At 36.9% G+C, this 15,617-nt stretch overlaps 1 protein-coding gene across 1 annotated transcript in view; it reads left to right on the top strand.

Moving 5' to 3' along the window:
• Positions 1 to 15,617, top strand: part of LOC107689384 (CAP-Gly domain-containing linker protein 2-like) — a 60,656-nt gene that overhangs the window by 38,795 nt on the left and 6,244 nt on the right. Inside the window, exons 6-12 of the mRNA XM_016487349.1 lie at positions 7,458 to 7,671; positions 7,919 to 8,116; positions 8,268 to 8,371; positions 9,096 to 9,156; positions 12,198 to 12,248; positions 13,724 to 14,680; positions 15,080 to 15,137. Of these exons, the coding sequence (XP_016342835.1) occupies positions 7,458 to 7,671; positions 7,919 to 8,116; positions 8,268 to 8,371; positions 9,096 to 9,156; positions 12,198 to 12,248; positions 13,724 to 14,680; positions 15,080 to 15,137 (1,643 nt within the window). The remainder of the gene's footprint in view (positions 1 to 7,457; positions 7,672 to 7,918; positions 8,117 to 8,267; positions 8,372 to 9,095; positions 9,157 to 12,197; positions 12,249 to 13,723; positions 14,681 to 15,079; positions 15,138 to 15,617) is intronic.

The raw sequence follows: 15,617 nt of genomic DNA, 5'->3' as shown, positions 1-15,617 counted from the left end.
TTCTTAGTAACTGTAACTGATTACAGTTACATTTATTTTGTAATTAAATTACGTAACGCCGTTACATATAACTAGTTACTCCCCAACACTGTATATATATAGCCTAGCTTTATTATGTTTTTATCCGCTGGCAGAAGCGCTGCAGGTGCGTGATGTGTGATATGATATGGCCATGTGAATCCTCATGTTCTGTTGTTTGCTGTTTTTTTGCGCATGTGAAATTAATCCCCGGGAAACAAATGTTAGTATTTCTTAACGGGTCACAGACACTTATCCTTTCTAATTTAATTCAATTCTAATTTAAAATAATCTTGTCGGTTAACGGTTAACAATCGGTTAACGAGCGTCGGTTGTCAGTTTGGAAAAATAACCGAAATGAACATCCCTAGTAATAACAAAGCAATAGTGACCACATAATAAAAACAGTTACACTTGTGTGGTGCGACATTACTGTGGGACCATATATATATGGCACAGCATTGTCTTTTATTTTCAATCTTTCTGAAAATCCTGTGTCGAATTGTGCTTTGTTTATAAACACAGTAAAATGAACTAAACAAAGGACCAAGTTCTTACGGACGTGGTCTGGATCTTCATTAAAAAAGTTAATCCACTCTATGCAATTTACACACATTATATTTCGCATTATTTATTACATTTCAGTGGTTGTGGCAAATACATTTTAGATACTTGGAGTTACTACAGTTATAGTTGACAGGATAAAATACGCAGTTTTGTTTAAACACTCATGTAAACGAGGTAAAATTCTGCATGTCTGTTTATAGATGGACGCTGCTGTGATTTAAAAACGTATAAATAGTCAATACATATCAAACTATCTGTAACAGACAAAGCAATAGTGACGCAGGATAAAAACACTGTTACTCACATTTATGTGTTGCAACATTACTGTCGGATCCATAGTCGGAACAGCCTATGTCGAATTGTTTAAAAATGAATCTGCAGTAAAATGAACCGAACAAACGACCAGGTTCTAACTGACCCAATCTAGAACTTTATTAAAAATATGTTCAGCCTCTCTTTCCTAATGTTAGGATCAGAAGGAAGGCAATGCAAAGACTTGGCACTGTACAGTGTCTTGTTGTCTTCGGAGCCATCTTTATCGTTTGATTTCTGCATAGACCTGCGTTCGTCTCTCTCGTTATTTACACTACATGCGCGAATCAGTGGGCGGGGCTAAACAGGCAGTGCTGTAGAAGCAGGCGTTGATCATCTTCTGTGGAGGCAGTGTTTAGCCACACTGTTACGTCATAAAGTACCACATTCCACATCCTGTTGTTTTGGCAGATTGACTTCAATATAAGCTGTTTTCAGACTAACAAGAAAGTCTTGAGTTTGAAACTTACAGGACATTTTTATAGTACAATGACCTCTTATATGTCAAAAGGGGATTTTGATTTCTCAGTTCATGACCCCTTTAAGTCCATCATTTTGGTGTGATTGAGTGGCAGTTTCTCTCTGCAGATGAGGTTGTGGAATGTGATGCATCTGAAATACATAACTGAGTTTAGAGTTACAGTATGTCTATTTGTTTATGTAAAAGCAATTATATTCACGAAGGCCAAAAGTAGCAAAAATGGATAGTTTGTGAGCCCTTCACAATCTTAAAAGTAAAAAGTGATATAAAGTCATGCAACAGCTTTAATGTTTTTTTTTGTGACTGGGTATGTTTATGCATAAACCCAAGTAATAATAAAAACAGTATGTATTATGAATTATTATATATAATTATTATAAATTCAATGTCTCTGTTACTTAGTGGAGAAGAGGAGAGACGTTCCCACAGCTTAACAGAGCTGCTCACACTTGTGACCAAAAAAACTAAGAGAAAAGAACATTTTCAGTTTGGAAACCAGTTACAATTTTAAAGTTAAATTTGTATTTAAATTTAAGAAAGAAATAATTTACCTGGTGAGAGTGTGTTGACAGTCAGTGTAGTTGGATCACTGATCTCCAGAAAATCAGTAATGAGCTGTTTTGACAGTTGCAGATAAAAAAAAACAAAAAAAAACAAAGGGCGGGAATAAAGAGCCCTAAACTTTAACACAAATAACCATTTTAGCATGAAATAGAACCGTTACTACATGTAAAGAACTTTTAAAGAACCATCTTTTTTTAGAGTGTACAACATGGAATCAAAATGGACACTTTTTGATTTTTTTTAATACATCCTGGTCTTATTCAGCAATTAATCAGTGCATGTTATTCCTGTTTTGATCAACATCTAATAACTTGAATAGATATCTAATAAACATCTACTAAATAACTGCATTCAGATATTTAATGTTCACCGTTCCCGATCCAAACAATTCCTGATGGACAAACGCCCACCCTACATAATTTTTGAGGTAAATAATGTCACATTACTAAAGTAAAAGGGATTGCAAATGCAGTTTCATGTTGACTTTTAGTGGTAAAATACAGGCCAAGCAATTTGGACATGTAATGATTCACATGCTGAGCCAAGGTTAAACCTCTGCTGTCTTTTCAGTGAAGAACTGGAATGGTTGAGTTCCAAACAAGAATAAGCAGCTTCATGGATACTCATTAATTGTTGACATTTGGTCCAAGGCCAGATTTAGTAGATTATGCAGTTTGTTTTTATAATGAGAGCTTGACATCAGGCTGGACATCTGCCAGTGTTCAGTTCAGATGATAAGAAAAGAAACGTTTACTAAGAGACAACAGTTATTACAACAGAACTTTATTACACTACCATTCAAAAGTTTTGAAAGAGCTTCTATTCTTACCAAGACTGCATTTATATATTTACAGTAAAAACAGTAATATTATGAAATAGTGTTATAATTACAGTCACATTTTTTCTTAGTAACTGTAACTGATTACAGTTACATTTATTTTGTAATTAAATTACGTAACGCCGTTACATATAACTAGTTACTCCCCAACACTGTATATATATAGCCTAGCTTTATTATGTTTTTATCCGCTGGCAGAAGCGCTGCAGGTGCGTGATGTGTGATATGATATGGCCATGTGAATCCTCATGTTCTGTTGTTTGCGCGCATGTGACGCATGTGAAATTAATCCCCGGGAAACAAATGTTAGTATTTCTTAACGGGTCACAGACACCTAATTTAATTAATTTAATTCAATTCTAATTTAAAATAATCTTGTCGGTTAACGGTGGATCTAATGTGAAAACGTATGTTTGACAGCCTACATCCTTCATAGATGGACGCTGCTGTGATTTAGGTTAAAAATGCATAAATACTCAATACATATCAAACGATCTGTAATAACACAATAGTGAATAGTGACCACATAATAAAAACAGTTACACTTGTGTGGTGCGACATTACTGTGGGACCAATGGCACAGCTAAAAATATGTTCAGCCTCTCTTTCCTAATGTTAGGATCAGAAGGAAGGCAATGCAAAGACTTGGCACTGTACAGTGTCTTGTTGTCTTCGGAGCCATCTTTATCGTTTGATTTCTGCATAGACCTGCGTTCGTCTCTCTCGTTATTTACACTACATGCGCGAATCAGTGGGCGGGGCTAAACAGGCAGTGCTGTAGAAGCAGGCGTTGATCATCTTCTGTGGAGGCAGTGTTTAGCCACACTGTTACGTCATAAAGTACCACATTCCACAACCTGTTGTTTTGGCAGATTGACTTCAATATAAGCTGTTTTCAGACTAACAAGAAAGTCTTGAGTTTGAAACTTACAGGACATTTTTATAGTACAATGAATGACCTCTTATATGTCAAAAGGGGATTTTGATTTCTCAGTTCATGACCCCTTTAAGTCCATCATTTTGGTGTGATTGAGTGGCAGTTTCTCTCTGCAGATGAGGTTGTGGAATGTGATGCATCTGAAATACATAACTGAGTTTAGAGTTACAGTATGTCTATTTGTTTATGTAAAAGCAATTATATTCACGAAGGCCAAAAGTAGCAAAAATGGATAGTTTGTGAGCCCTTCACAATCTTAAAAGTAAAAAGTGATATAAAGTCATGCAACAGCTTTAATGTTTTTTTTTGTGACTGGGTATGTTTATGCATAAACCCAAGTAATAATAAAAACAGTATGTATTATGAATTATTATATATAATTATTATAAATTCAATGTCTCTGTTACTTAGTGGAGAAGAGGAGAGACGTTCCCACAGCTTAACAGAGCTGCTCACACTTGTGACCAAAAAAACTAAGAGAAAAGAACATTTTCAGTTTGGAAACCAGTAAAAAAAAAAAAAAAAACATAATTTAGAAAAATAATAGACAATTTTTTTGTCCTGTTTTACACCCCCCTCATCTGAACTCTCCGTTTGGGTGGGCGTGGCATGCTCTAGACTCGGAAGTAAATGCCTCTGCTATGATTGGCTAACAGTTTTGACATATTAAAGTTTCAATGCCCCCCTCATTACACGTGTGGAATTGTTTTGAAAACTTCTGATGTTGAGAAATGGCAGCCGGTGAATTCATAAATGTTTGAGCCAGTGTTCGCAGAAAACTACGAACCTGCACCTCAGATGCCAAGGACACTACAGCCTGCAGCAGCATGGTAATTAATCATCTTCATTTATATTTATTCTGTATTTGTATTCTGTTTAAATTTGTGAAGTACTGTAGTTATTAGGCAGTGAGGTTGTCATTATATTATTGTAGTGTTTAACTGAAGATGCTGAAAGCTGTTTATGTTATGCAATTTACACACATTATATTTCGCATTATTTATTACATTTCAGTGGTTGTGGCAAATACATTTTAGATACTTGGAGTTACTACAGTTATAGTTGACAGGATAAAATACGCAGTTTTGTTTAAACACTCATGTAAACGAGGTAAAATTCTGCATGTCTGTTTATAGATGGACGCTGCTGTGATTTAAAAACGTATAAATAGTCAATACATATCAAACTATCTGTAACAGACAAAGCAATAGTGACGCAGGATAAAAACACTGTTACTCACATTTATGTGTTGCAACATTACTGTCGGATCCATAGTCGGAACAGCCTATGTCGAATTGTTTAAAAATGAATCTGCAGTAAAATGAACCGAACAAACGACCAGGTTCTAACTGACCCAATCTAGAACTTTATTAAAAATATGTTCAGCCTCTCTTTCCTAATGTTAGGATCAGAAGGAAGGCAATGCAAAGACTTGGCACTGTACAGTGTCTTGTTGTCTTCGGAGCCATCTTTATCGTTTGATTTCTGCATAGACCTGCGTTCGTCTCTCTCGTTATTTACACTACATGCGCGAATCAGTGGGCGGGGCTAAACAGGCAGTGCTGTAGAAGCAGGCGTTGATCATCTTCTGTGGAGGCAGTGTTTAGCCACACTGTTACGTCATAAAGTACCACATTCCACAACCTGTTGTTTTGGCAGATTGACTTCAATATAAGCTGTTTTCAGACTAACAAGAAAGTCTTGAGTTTGAAACTTACAGGACATTTTTATAGTACAATGACCTCTTATATGTCAAAAGGGGATTTTGATTTCTCAGTTCATGACCCCTTTAAGTCCATCATTTTGGTGTGATTGAGTGGCAGTTTCTCTCTGCAGATGAGGTTGTGGAATGTGATGCATCTGAAATACATAACTGAGTTTAGAGTTACAGTATGTCTATTTGTTTATGTAAAAGCAATTATATTCACGAAGGCCAAAAGTAGCAAAAATGGATAGTTTGTGAGCCCTTCACAATCTTAAAAGTAAAAAGTGATATAAAGTCATGCAACAGCTTTAATGTTTTTTTTTGTGACTGGGTATGTTTATGCATAAACCCAAGTAATAATAAAAACAGTATGTATTATGAATTATTATATATAATTATTATAAATTCAATGTCTCTGTTACTTAGTGGAGAAGAGGAGAGACGTTCCCACAGCTTAACAGAGCTGCTCACACTTGTGACCAAAAAAACTAAGAGAAAAGAACATTTTCAGTTTGGAAACCAGTTACAATTTTAAAGTTAAATTTGTATTTAAATTTAAGAAAGAAATAATTTACCTGGTGAGAGTGTGTTGACAGTCAGTGTAGTTGGATCACTGATCTCCAGAAAATCAGTAATGAGCTGTTTTGACAGTTGCAGATAAAAAAAAACAAAAAAAAACAAAGGGCGGGAATAAAGAGCCCTAAACTTTAACACAAATAACCATTTTAGCATGAAATAGAACCGTTACTACATGTAAAGAACTTTTAAAGAACCATCTTTTTTTAGAGTGTACAACATGGAATCAAAATGGACACTTTTTGATTTTTTTTAATACATCCTGGTCTTATTCAGCAATTAATCAGTGCATGTTATTCCTGTTTTGATCAACATCTAATAACTTGAATAGATATCTAATAAACATCTACTAAATAACTGCATTCAGATATTTAATGTTCACCGTTCCCGATCCAAACAATTCCTGATGGACAAACGCCCACCCTACATAATTTTTGAGGTAAATAATGTCACATTACTAAAGTAAAAGGGATTGCAAATGCAGTTTCATGTTGACTTTTAGTGGTAAAATACAGGCCAAGCAATTTGGACATGTAATGATTCACATGCTGAGCCAAGGTTAAACCTCTGCTGTCTTTTCAGTGAAGAACTGGAATGGTTGAGTTCCAAACAAGAATAAGCAGCTTCATGGATACTCATTAATTGTTGACATTTGGTCCAAGGCCAGATTTAGTAGATTATGCAGTTTGTTTTTATAATGAGAGCTTGACATCAGGCTGGACATCTGCCAGTGTTCAGTTCAGATGATAAGAAAAGAAACGTTTACTAAGAGACAACAGTTATTACAACAGAACTTTATTACACTACCATTCAAAAGTTTTGAAAGAGCTTCTATTCTTACCAAGACTGCATTTATATATTTACAGTAAAAACAGTAATATTATGAAATAGTGTTATAATTACAGTAACTGTTTTAACTATATTAAAATGTACTATTTTAATATAGAGTTTAAAATGTAATTTATTGGCAAAGCTGAATTTTCAGCAGTCATTACTCCAGTCTTCAGTGTCACATGATCCTCGGAAATCATTCTAATATGCTGATTTGGTGCTCAAGAAACATTTCTTAATATTATCTCATTTGAAAATGGTTGTACTGCTTAATATTTTTTTAAAAACTGCGATACATTTTTTTTCTTACTGATATCTTACTGGTAGTGCATATGTTGACATTGTAATGTTAATTTCAGCTCATACACATGATTTATTTTTCTCATCTAGTTCTTGATTTATTATATTATCATATAAATTAACAATCTCTGCATTACAAGTAAAAGGCAGATGCTTCTCTCTAAAAGAAACACTCTGAAATTCCTAATATAAATTCCAATAATTCCAAATAATGTTAGAGTAACCTCAATCACAAACAATATAGCGAGATCCGTTTTTGCATTTCTTACAGTTCATCACTGAACTATTTCCTCCCTCACTTCCTTATTCTCTCGGTCTCTCTTTTTAGATATTTCCAGTGCCCGCCTAAGTTTGGCCTCTTTGCTCCAATTCACAAGGTGATCCGCATTGGCTTCCCATCCACCAGTCCAGCTAAAGCTAAGAAGAGCAAGCGTATGGCAATGGGTGTGTCATCTCTGGCTCACAGCCCCTCCAGCTCCTCCATCAGCTCTGTCAGCTCTGTGGCCTCCAGCGTGGGGGGGCGACCCAGTCGCACTGGCCTGGTATGAGATGTTAAAATGCCAAGAAAGAAAGTGCCAATGCAAATCATATCTTATGTTGACATTTTGCAACGTTGCTTCCTGATGTGACTGTTAAAGGGGCCATAATGTGTTTTATCACTTTATTTTTTCCCCTGGTGTAGAATAATGCAATTTTTTTCTCCTGACAAGAGCCATTTAACAATTTAATGTGTAATCATTGTGCGGATTTGAATTCAGTAGTCTCATTTCATTTCACTGATTCTGGCAGCTGACGGAGACGTCGTCGAGGTATGCGCGGAAGATCTCGGGGACCACAGCTCTGCAGGAAGCCCTGAAGGAGAAACAGCAGCACATAGAGCAGCTCCTGGCCGAGAGAGACCTGGAGCGGGCCGAGTTCGCCAAGGCAACCAGCCATATCTGCGAAGTGGAAAAAGAGCTGACGGCACTGAAGGCCCGACATCTGCAGGTGTGACTCACACATATAAACACAACACTAACTGTATATGTGCATTCCATTTTCTACATTTACTCACAAATACAAACTTACACACTCCATTTAACACCACATTCAGATTAATTTATGTACAACAATGACCTTTTCTCATTATCTCATTCAGTATGCAACAGAGGCAGAGAGCAACCTACAGCAAGTCCGAGCCCTGCTGGCAAGCACACAGAAAGACAAAATGGAACTGGCCAATCAGCTTGAAGAAGAGAGAAGGTACATATGAAAAAGTAATGAAAAAGTTTTAACGCATAAATAAAGTGCTTATAGAAAAGCAGGGGAGAGTGGGGCCATAGAGTGATCCAGTGACGGGTACCTATTTTATTTTTTAAAATAAATTATTAATAAAAAAGAAAATCCTAATGGACAATCACAGAAAAAGGTCATTCATTGTCATTGTCAGTGTTACAGCCAGGGAAAGGTGAAATAGTGGTTGGTTTTCATAATATTTCACGCACTCACCACACAGTTTTTGGGAAAAATTCTAATCTAAAGATTGGCCATAAATTATGTTCATGATTTTATAATTTGGTAATTTACCTGCCATGTAGAAAGTTTATTTTGATGTGTTGTAGCACAAAAAATGCTCACTTTTCTCTTAATCACAGCCAGCAGTATATGATGAGATATATAATTGTGTATCATTTGCTAGATTAACAGGGACAGTTTATCCACTGAAAAAAACAAAAAAAAAAACAAAAACAAAAAAAAAAAAATATATATATATATACACACTGTCATTGTTGACAAATACCTGGAAATAGTGTGTTTCTACAATTATATTTGGTAATTCAACACTTCTGTTTTTGTGTGATCCTGCATTCATGTCAATAGGCCTCAGTATAAAGTCCAAAACTGCTGTAGTATCTACCAAAGAAACAAACAAAAAAAGTAAATGAGGAATTCCCTGACACCTGGTGGTCATTATGTGTTACGGCAGGAAGGTGGAAGATCTTCAGTTCAGAGTTGAGGAAGAGTCCATTACCAAAGGAGACCTGGAGGTATCTGCTTTTTTTTTTTACTACTTTACTACATTTTTACTATTTTACTGGGAGATAAGGTGTACTTTTTTCAATGTTGAGGATTGCTATGAAGATAACAGAAGAAAATTGATACCATCAATGAATGATAGTATTGGTTCATTTAGAATGTCTTTCCAAACATCTTCAGTCCACCAAAAAAAAAAAAGTGTTATGAATATTAGACATGATCTATAACCTTATGACATTCCTACATACAGTATACGCTGTACTTAAACAGCCTAATTTTCATTTGCAAAAAATTAAATATAATATCTACTCTGACTAAGATCTGTTTAAATGTATGTAAATGTATCAATATGTCTCCGTTTATCCAGCCCTATACTGTCATGCTGAATGTGAGAACATACTCTGTCCTGCCTTTAAACGTCTTCACACTTTGGTATTATGATTGGTGAATAGCTAAGACCTGTTAATCTTTTTCTGTGCTACCTATGTATGTCTCTTTTTCTCTTTTTCTCGTGTCTTTCCATTTCCCCCCTTTCTTTCTATCTGTAGACTCAGACCAAACTGGAGCATGCCCGTATTCGGCAACTCGAGCAGTGTCTGCATTTGGAAAAGTCCAAAGCAGAGCGGCTTCAGAAAGAGTTAGAGGAAAAGATGGTAAACATGCAGGGAGATGAAACACCCCAGCCTGTAGCCATCTCTCCCATTGCCATGTTTCTGTCCCTTTGTTAGAGCCCGTGTCTATGGGTCTCCAATGCTTGCGCTTGATTGGCCAGGCCTGGGATCTCCATCATTCACCTAAAGCTCCCATATATACTCATTTGATCTGAAGTGTTTGTAATTTGTGCAACTGATTAGATATGTTTAATGCCACTCATTTTTTAAACTAGGGTAGTTGATCAAAAAAGATCAGATATTTCAGATTTATTTCAATTTCACCCATTTTTTGCATTTACAATGTTGATTTAATTGGAATTTACTCCAGCTCTGATCAGTAATTGCATTGCTGTGAAACCCCAAAGTCACGTGTGTTGGAGATCTTTGCCTGTCTCTGTGGGGCAGCATTGCTCCTGTTAGCCAGGAATTGCTTTCACCTTTCATTTGCAAAATATTTTTTCATGTCCGTCTTCTCTTGTTCTCTAAGCATCTGCCTGAGACCCTCAGGTTGGAGTTGAGGAGTTATCTTCTCGGCAGTGATCTCATTTCCCCACATTAGCCTTCATATTATGTTTTAGATGCTGAAATACAGCCTCCAACCTTTGAAAGGGTTGCGAAACAAACCCCCTCTGACACATCTACACTGTATTTCTAGCCCTTATTTTTCTATAATTAGAGGTAGTTGCTAAGGCATCACAGTTATTATTGGTCAGGCATATTCCTCTTCTGCACTTAAATCATCCTGTACATTTTGTGCAACACCTTTATCTTGTGTTCTATCTCATCACATATCTGGTCTTCGAGACATGTGGGTGGACTACAGCCACTGTAGCAACACCCCGTTGACTACCCATAACACCCTAGTAATAGACTAGTGACCACCCAGAATATTTTTGCAACCTCCTAGCTGCATCTAGGCAAGCATGCAGAACACCCTTGAAAACACCCAGAAAAACTGTCTATCAATATCTAGTAATCACCCAGAACACCCTAACAGCACTACCCAGAAAACTCTAAGCACCCTAATGGTGTCATAGAAAATGCCCAGAATGCCTTCACAACTGTCTTGCAATTCACTAGCTTCCAAACAAACAAACAAAAAAAAAACACTAGCAATCACCTAGCCAGTGTCTAGTGACTATCAGAAAACCCCAGCACCACCCTAGTGACCACCACAGACACCCTAAAAGCAACCTAGTGACCACCCAGAACACTATAAATATGACTTAAATGACTTTAAAAAAAAAACACCCAGAACACCATCAAAACTGTCTTGAACACATTAGCTTCCAACCACAAAACCCTGAAAAGCAATGCCTAGTGACTACCCAGAAAACCCAAGCACTGCCCTAGTGTCCACCAAGAAGACCCTAGCAGCTGCCTCAGCAACTCCTTAGTGGCCATCCAGAACACCCTAACAACTGCCAATCAATGGCCCAATGATCCCTCTAAATACCTAGTAATCTGGCAACCACCCAGATTACCCTAGCAACACCCTAGCTACCAACCAGAACATCCTAAACACCCTAGTAACTAACAATGCCTTTGCATACAACCAGAACACCTTAGCAAATGCCTACCAATGCTCTAGCGACCAAAACCCTAGTAACCACCATGAACAACCTAGCAAGTGCCTAGCAATGTCCTAGCAACCAACTAGCAACGCTCTGGCAACCACCAACAAAATTCTAGCATTGTGGTTTTGCGTAAACAATCAAAACTCAGGCCCTGAACTTGTCCACTTTCGACCACTTCCAGAGTGAGTTGAAAACTCATTCAAACGGATTGCTTTCATAGTGTAGACGCGCATGTGGTTGAATGAGTTTGAACAGCCACTAAAGACCACCTCCTATAATTCATAAACATTATGGGACGTGATGTTGAAACGCGTTAGCCAGACAATGCTGCCATCTGAAATCGTAAGTTTGGTATGAAGGCGAAAAATATCAATGTTGTCTTACCAGTCCTGATTGTAACACACACCCACAGCGTTTGGTGTAGTTTTGCAGCCATTAGAGCAAAAATTAAAGCTGCTGCTCTCCGGAATCGTTTTCTGTGTCTCCCTTTGCATTCATAATTAAAATGTGCGAGCTTATTTTGCAATATTAGATCGAAAGATCAGGAATAAGCCCATACTTACACCCGCCCATAGACTCTCCCCTAATCAGGAAAATGGTTGAAAGTGGACAAGAGAGACAGATTAAAAGATCAGGTGTAAGCGGGAATGTGTCTTCCTTGTCTGCTTGTGATCTGATCGATCAAAGCACATCTTAATACCAGACATAAACAGGGCCTCACATTTCTTGAGTAAATGTAAAAGTGTAGTTTTGGCTGTCATTGTGGATGAAGGCAGCACAGTTCGGGTACTCTAATCAACAGGATTTCACATTTATCAACAGGCCAGAGGCAGGCTCCAGCCAACACCCATGAGGCTGGGCAAGAGTGTCAAGGTGATATAAAGGGAGTAACGCACTGTGTGGTTTTCAGAGTGATCTTCTATATTAAATGTGAATATTTTATGTAGATCTGTGCTTTTCTCACTTCTCTCTTGAGGTTTGAGACTGCATCTGTGAACTCTTGTAGTATTATCTGATCTATGATAACCTCTAATGATATTTTCTTTGAACTATCACATTTTCAGATGACTCCAGAATGACTAACATTAATATTTGGTTGTTCTGTGGAATGAAAAACATCTTTGAATATTTTTTCTTTAAACATAATTTGAATGTGTTCCTTTGGACTTGCTGTGTGCCGTTCCATCTCATATTTGCCTGGCTGCTTCTAGATGGACAGACTGAGAAAGGCTTGCTTGGGCTTGAATTCAACAGGAATGCTGGTGTAGTTTCATAGGTTGCACTATATTCGCTTTTTTTTTTTTTGCACATGCAAGAAGCATTCGCTGAAATGTTTGCAGGGCAAGCAAATGCTTTGTTTGCCTCTAATGCCTGTATTGCCATCCGGTTGCTAGTTTTTGAGGGCAACTCTCCAAGGTATTTCATACTGATTATCAACAACATTAAAATGTTTATTTGGGGGATGCAAATACTCATCATTTGTTTATTTGGGGAATACAAAAAAAATACTCACTTTGGAGAATAGATGGACTATTATTATTAATATAAACAGCCATTTTCTCTAGTGTACTGTAATTTGAAAAATCTCATTATAATAATGCAAAAATAATATAATTGAATAAAGTTAATAAAGTTAATTTATATACATATATATATATACACACACACACACACACACACATATATATATATATATATATAAATCATTATTATTATTATTCAGTAACTCAGAAATATCATTACTATAATGCAAAAATAATAGAATTGTATTGATTATTTAAATTGTACAAAAAATTTATATTGTAAAATTGAAACCATTAATTACAAAATATACATATTACAAAATTAATTGTACAAAATTCATTTGTAAAGTTCATCTGTAACTGCATCATGGAAGTATTTTATATTTTAATGGAAAAAAAGTGTCAGTACAGGATTACTTAGAGAATTTCTTTCTTTCTTTCTTTTTACATGACAATTGTGTATTGTTGAGTTGTGTTTAAGTGTCATGAAAATAATGTCACATAAAATTTTAATGGTCCTAAAATGGTAATTTCTGAATTGTTTTAGGACCTCGTCCTCTACAGATTTACTCAATATTGGCCGTAACCATTATGGTTTATTGTGCATCCCTAGTTTTTGTCATTTAATAATGAGATTTTTCCAATAGATGTATTGACAAACACTCTTAAAGTTTGCTTTATTTTGAATCTCTAATTAAATCCTAAGATTGAGGTCAAAGGTCTTGTCGGAAAAATGACTAAATTCCTTTGAGAGTTGCCCCTAAGCAGAATGACTGCAGGTTTTGGCATATAAAAGACCCTTCTGACCCTTTTTCTGTCCTCTAGCAAACTACAGTTGAGGAGAAGAGTCGTGTTATGCAGCTGGAAGAGGAATTGGCGTTGCGCAAGGCTGAGGTTGAGGAGCTCCAGGCTCGGCTTCAGAGAGGCTCCTCCGGTCCAGGCACAGACGCTGGAGACAGCAAACCAGGCATAAGCTCAGAGACTCTAGTTTTGCGAGAACAGCTTCTCTCTGCAGGTCGTGAACGCCGTGAAGAGAGCAACCAGCTGCGCGAGAGGTACGAAGCATCTTTGAGCAGCAGCCAAAAAGAAGTTGAACACCTTAAAGCCACCACAGAACGTCAGGGCCAAGAGATCTCCGACCTGAAGCAAAGACTTCAGCAAGCCACTCGTGAAAACATGGAGATGATGGACAGCTGGAAAGCCAAACTTGACACTTTGGTCGGAGACCATAAACGAGCTCTAGAGGAACTAAAAGCCTCGCTAACAGGAGATCGTGAGACCAGTGGAGCAGAGGGGGAAGGAACCAGACCTGAGATGAGAGTAGCTCTAGAGAGCTTAAAGATGGAGCAGCAATTGGAATTAGTGAACCTGAAGGCCAAACATGAGATCGATGCTGCCGTGATGGCCAAAGAGCGTGAAGATCTACGTGCCCGACTTCAGGAATTGCGGGACCAGCTAGAGGAGAGTGAGGAGAACTGGAAGATCCAGGTGGAAGCCAAGAGCAACCAGCATTCTCTGGAGCTCAAAGAGGTCTCAGAGAAGCTTCAAAAGGCAGAGCTGAGGATCTGTGAGTTGGATAAGTCCCATGAAGAGCAGGAAAAGGCCACCCAACTTCTCAAAGAGCAGCTAGAGCTGGCTGAGAAGAAGATGGTCGATTATGAGGCCCTGCAGAAGGCTGAAGCTCAGAGCCGAGCAGAGATCCTCTCTCTGCAGGAGAAGCTGAGAGTCAGCGAGAACCGACTCCAAGCTGTAAAGGCGGATCACACCACCCAGGATGTTAATGTCAGTGACCTCTGGGACAAAACCCTATTTATTTCAATGATTCTTCTCTTTACAAATGTGCTGATTTTTTTTATTTTTTAGATTAGTCAGAAATTCCAATGCGTACAGGGCTAAAATTTGATTGTATATATTTGGAACCACTCCTAAAGAATCCTAAAGGATCCTACTGGATAAACTGAAATCCTGAAAAAATATGAAGTTTTTATTTATCGAGTAGGAGGATCTTATTTGATGCTTAGATTATCAATATGGGATCCCATTGAAATCATATGGTATTAGCTCCAAATTCTAACAGAAATTCTAAAACCTTTTGGATTGTTGACTGGAGTAAAAAAAAAACTCAAAAAAAGGTTGTTTTTTTTAAAGTTCACTTAAATATAATGTTTTCTGCCCATCCAGATGATCGAAAATAATGACAACTCTGAAGAGAAGATTAAACTAAAACAGAATATGGAAGGTATGTGTCCAAATACTGACAATGAAAAATTATTACTGTAACTGATGCACTGGTCAGAAGTTTGGGGTTTGTACGATTTTTTGTGTTTTTGAAAGAAGCCTCTAATGCTCACAAAGACTGATGAGCGTAAGTACAGTAAAACAGTAATATTGTGAAATATTATTACAAATCAAAATAACTGTTTTCTGTTTCGGTATCATTTAAATTGTAATCTATTCCTGCTGAATTTTCAGCAGCCATTACTCCAGTCTTCTGTGTCACGTGATCTTTCAGAAATCATCAGAAACATTTTCTATTATTGTCACAGTTGAAAACAGTTCAGTTAAATGTAGATTAATATTTTTGTGAAGACTGATCTGTTGTTTTCTCATGATTCGTTGATGAATAAAACATTCAAAAGAACATAATTTATTTGAAATAGATATCTTTAATAATATACGTCTTTACTGTCACTTTTGATTACTTCAATGCAATATATAT

This window comes from Sinocyclocheilus anshuiensis, unplaced genomic scaffold (genome assembly GCF_001515605.1).
Source record: "Sinocyclocheilus anshuiensis isolate Anshui unplaced genomic scaffold, SAMN03320099.WGS_v1.1 scaffold946, whole genome shotgun sequence".
Classification (NCBI taxonomy): Eukaryota; Metazoa; Chordata; class Actinopteri; order Cypriniformes; family Cyprinidae; genus Sinocyclocheilus; species Sinocyclocheilus anshuiensis.
The sequence above is the reverse complement of the archived record's forward strand: the minus strand, read 5'-3'. Positions and strand labels throughout refer to the sequence as shown.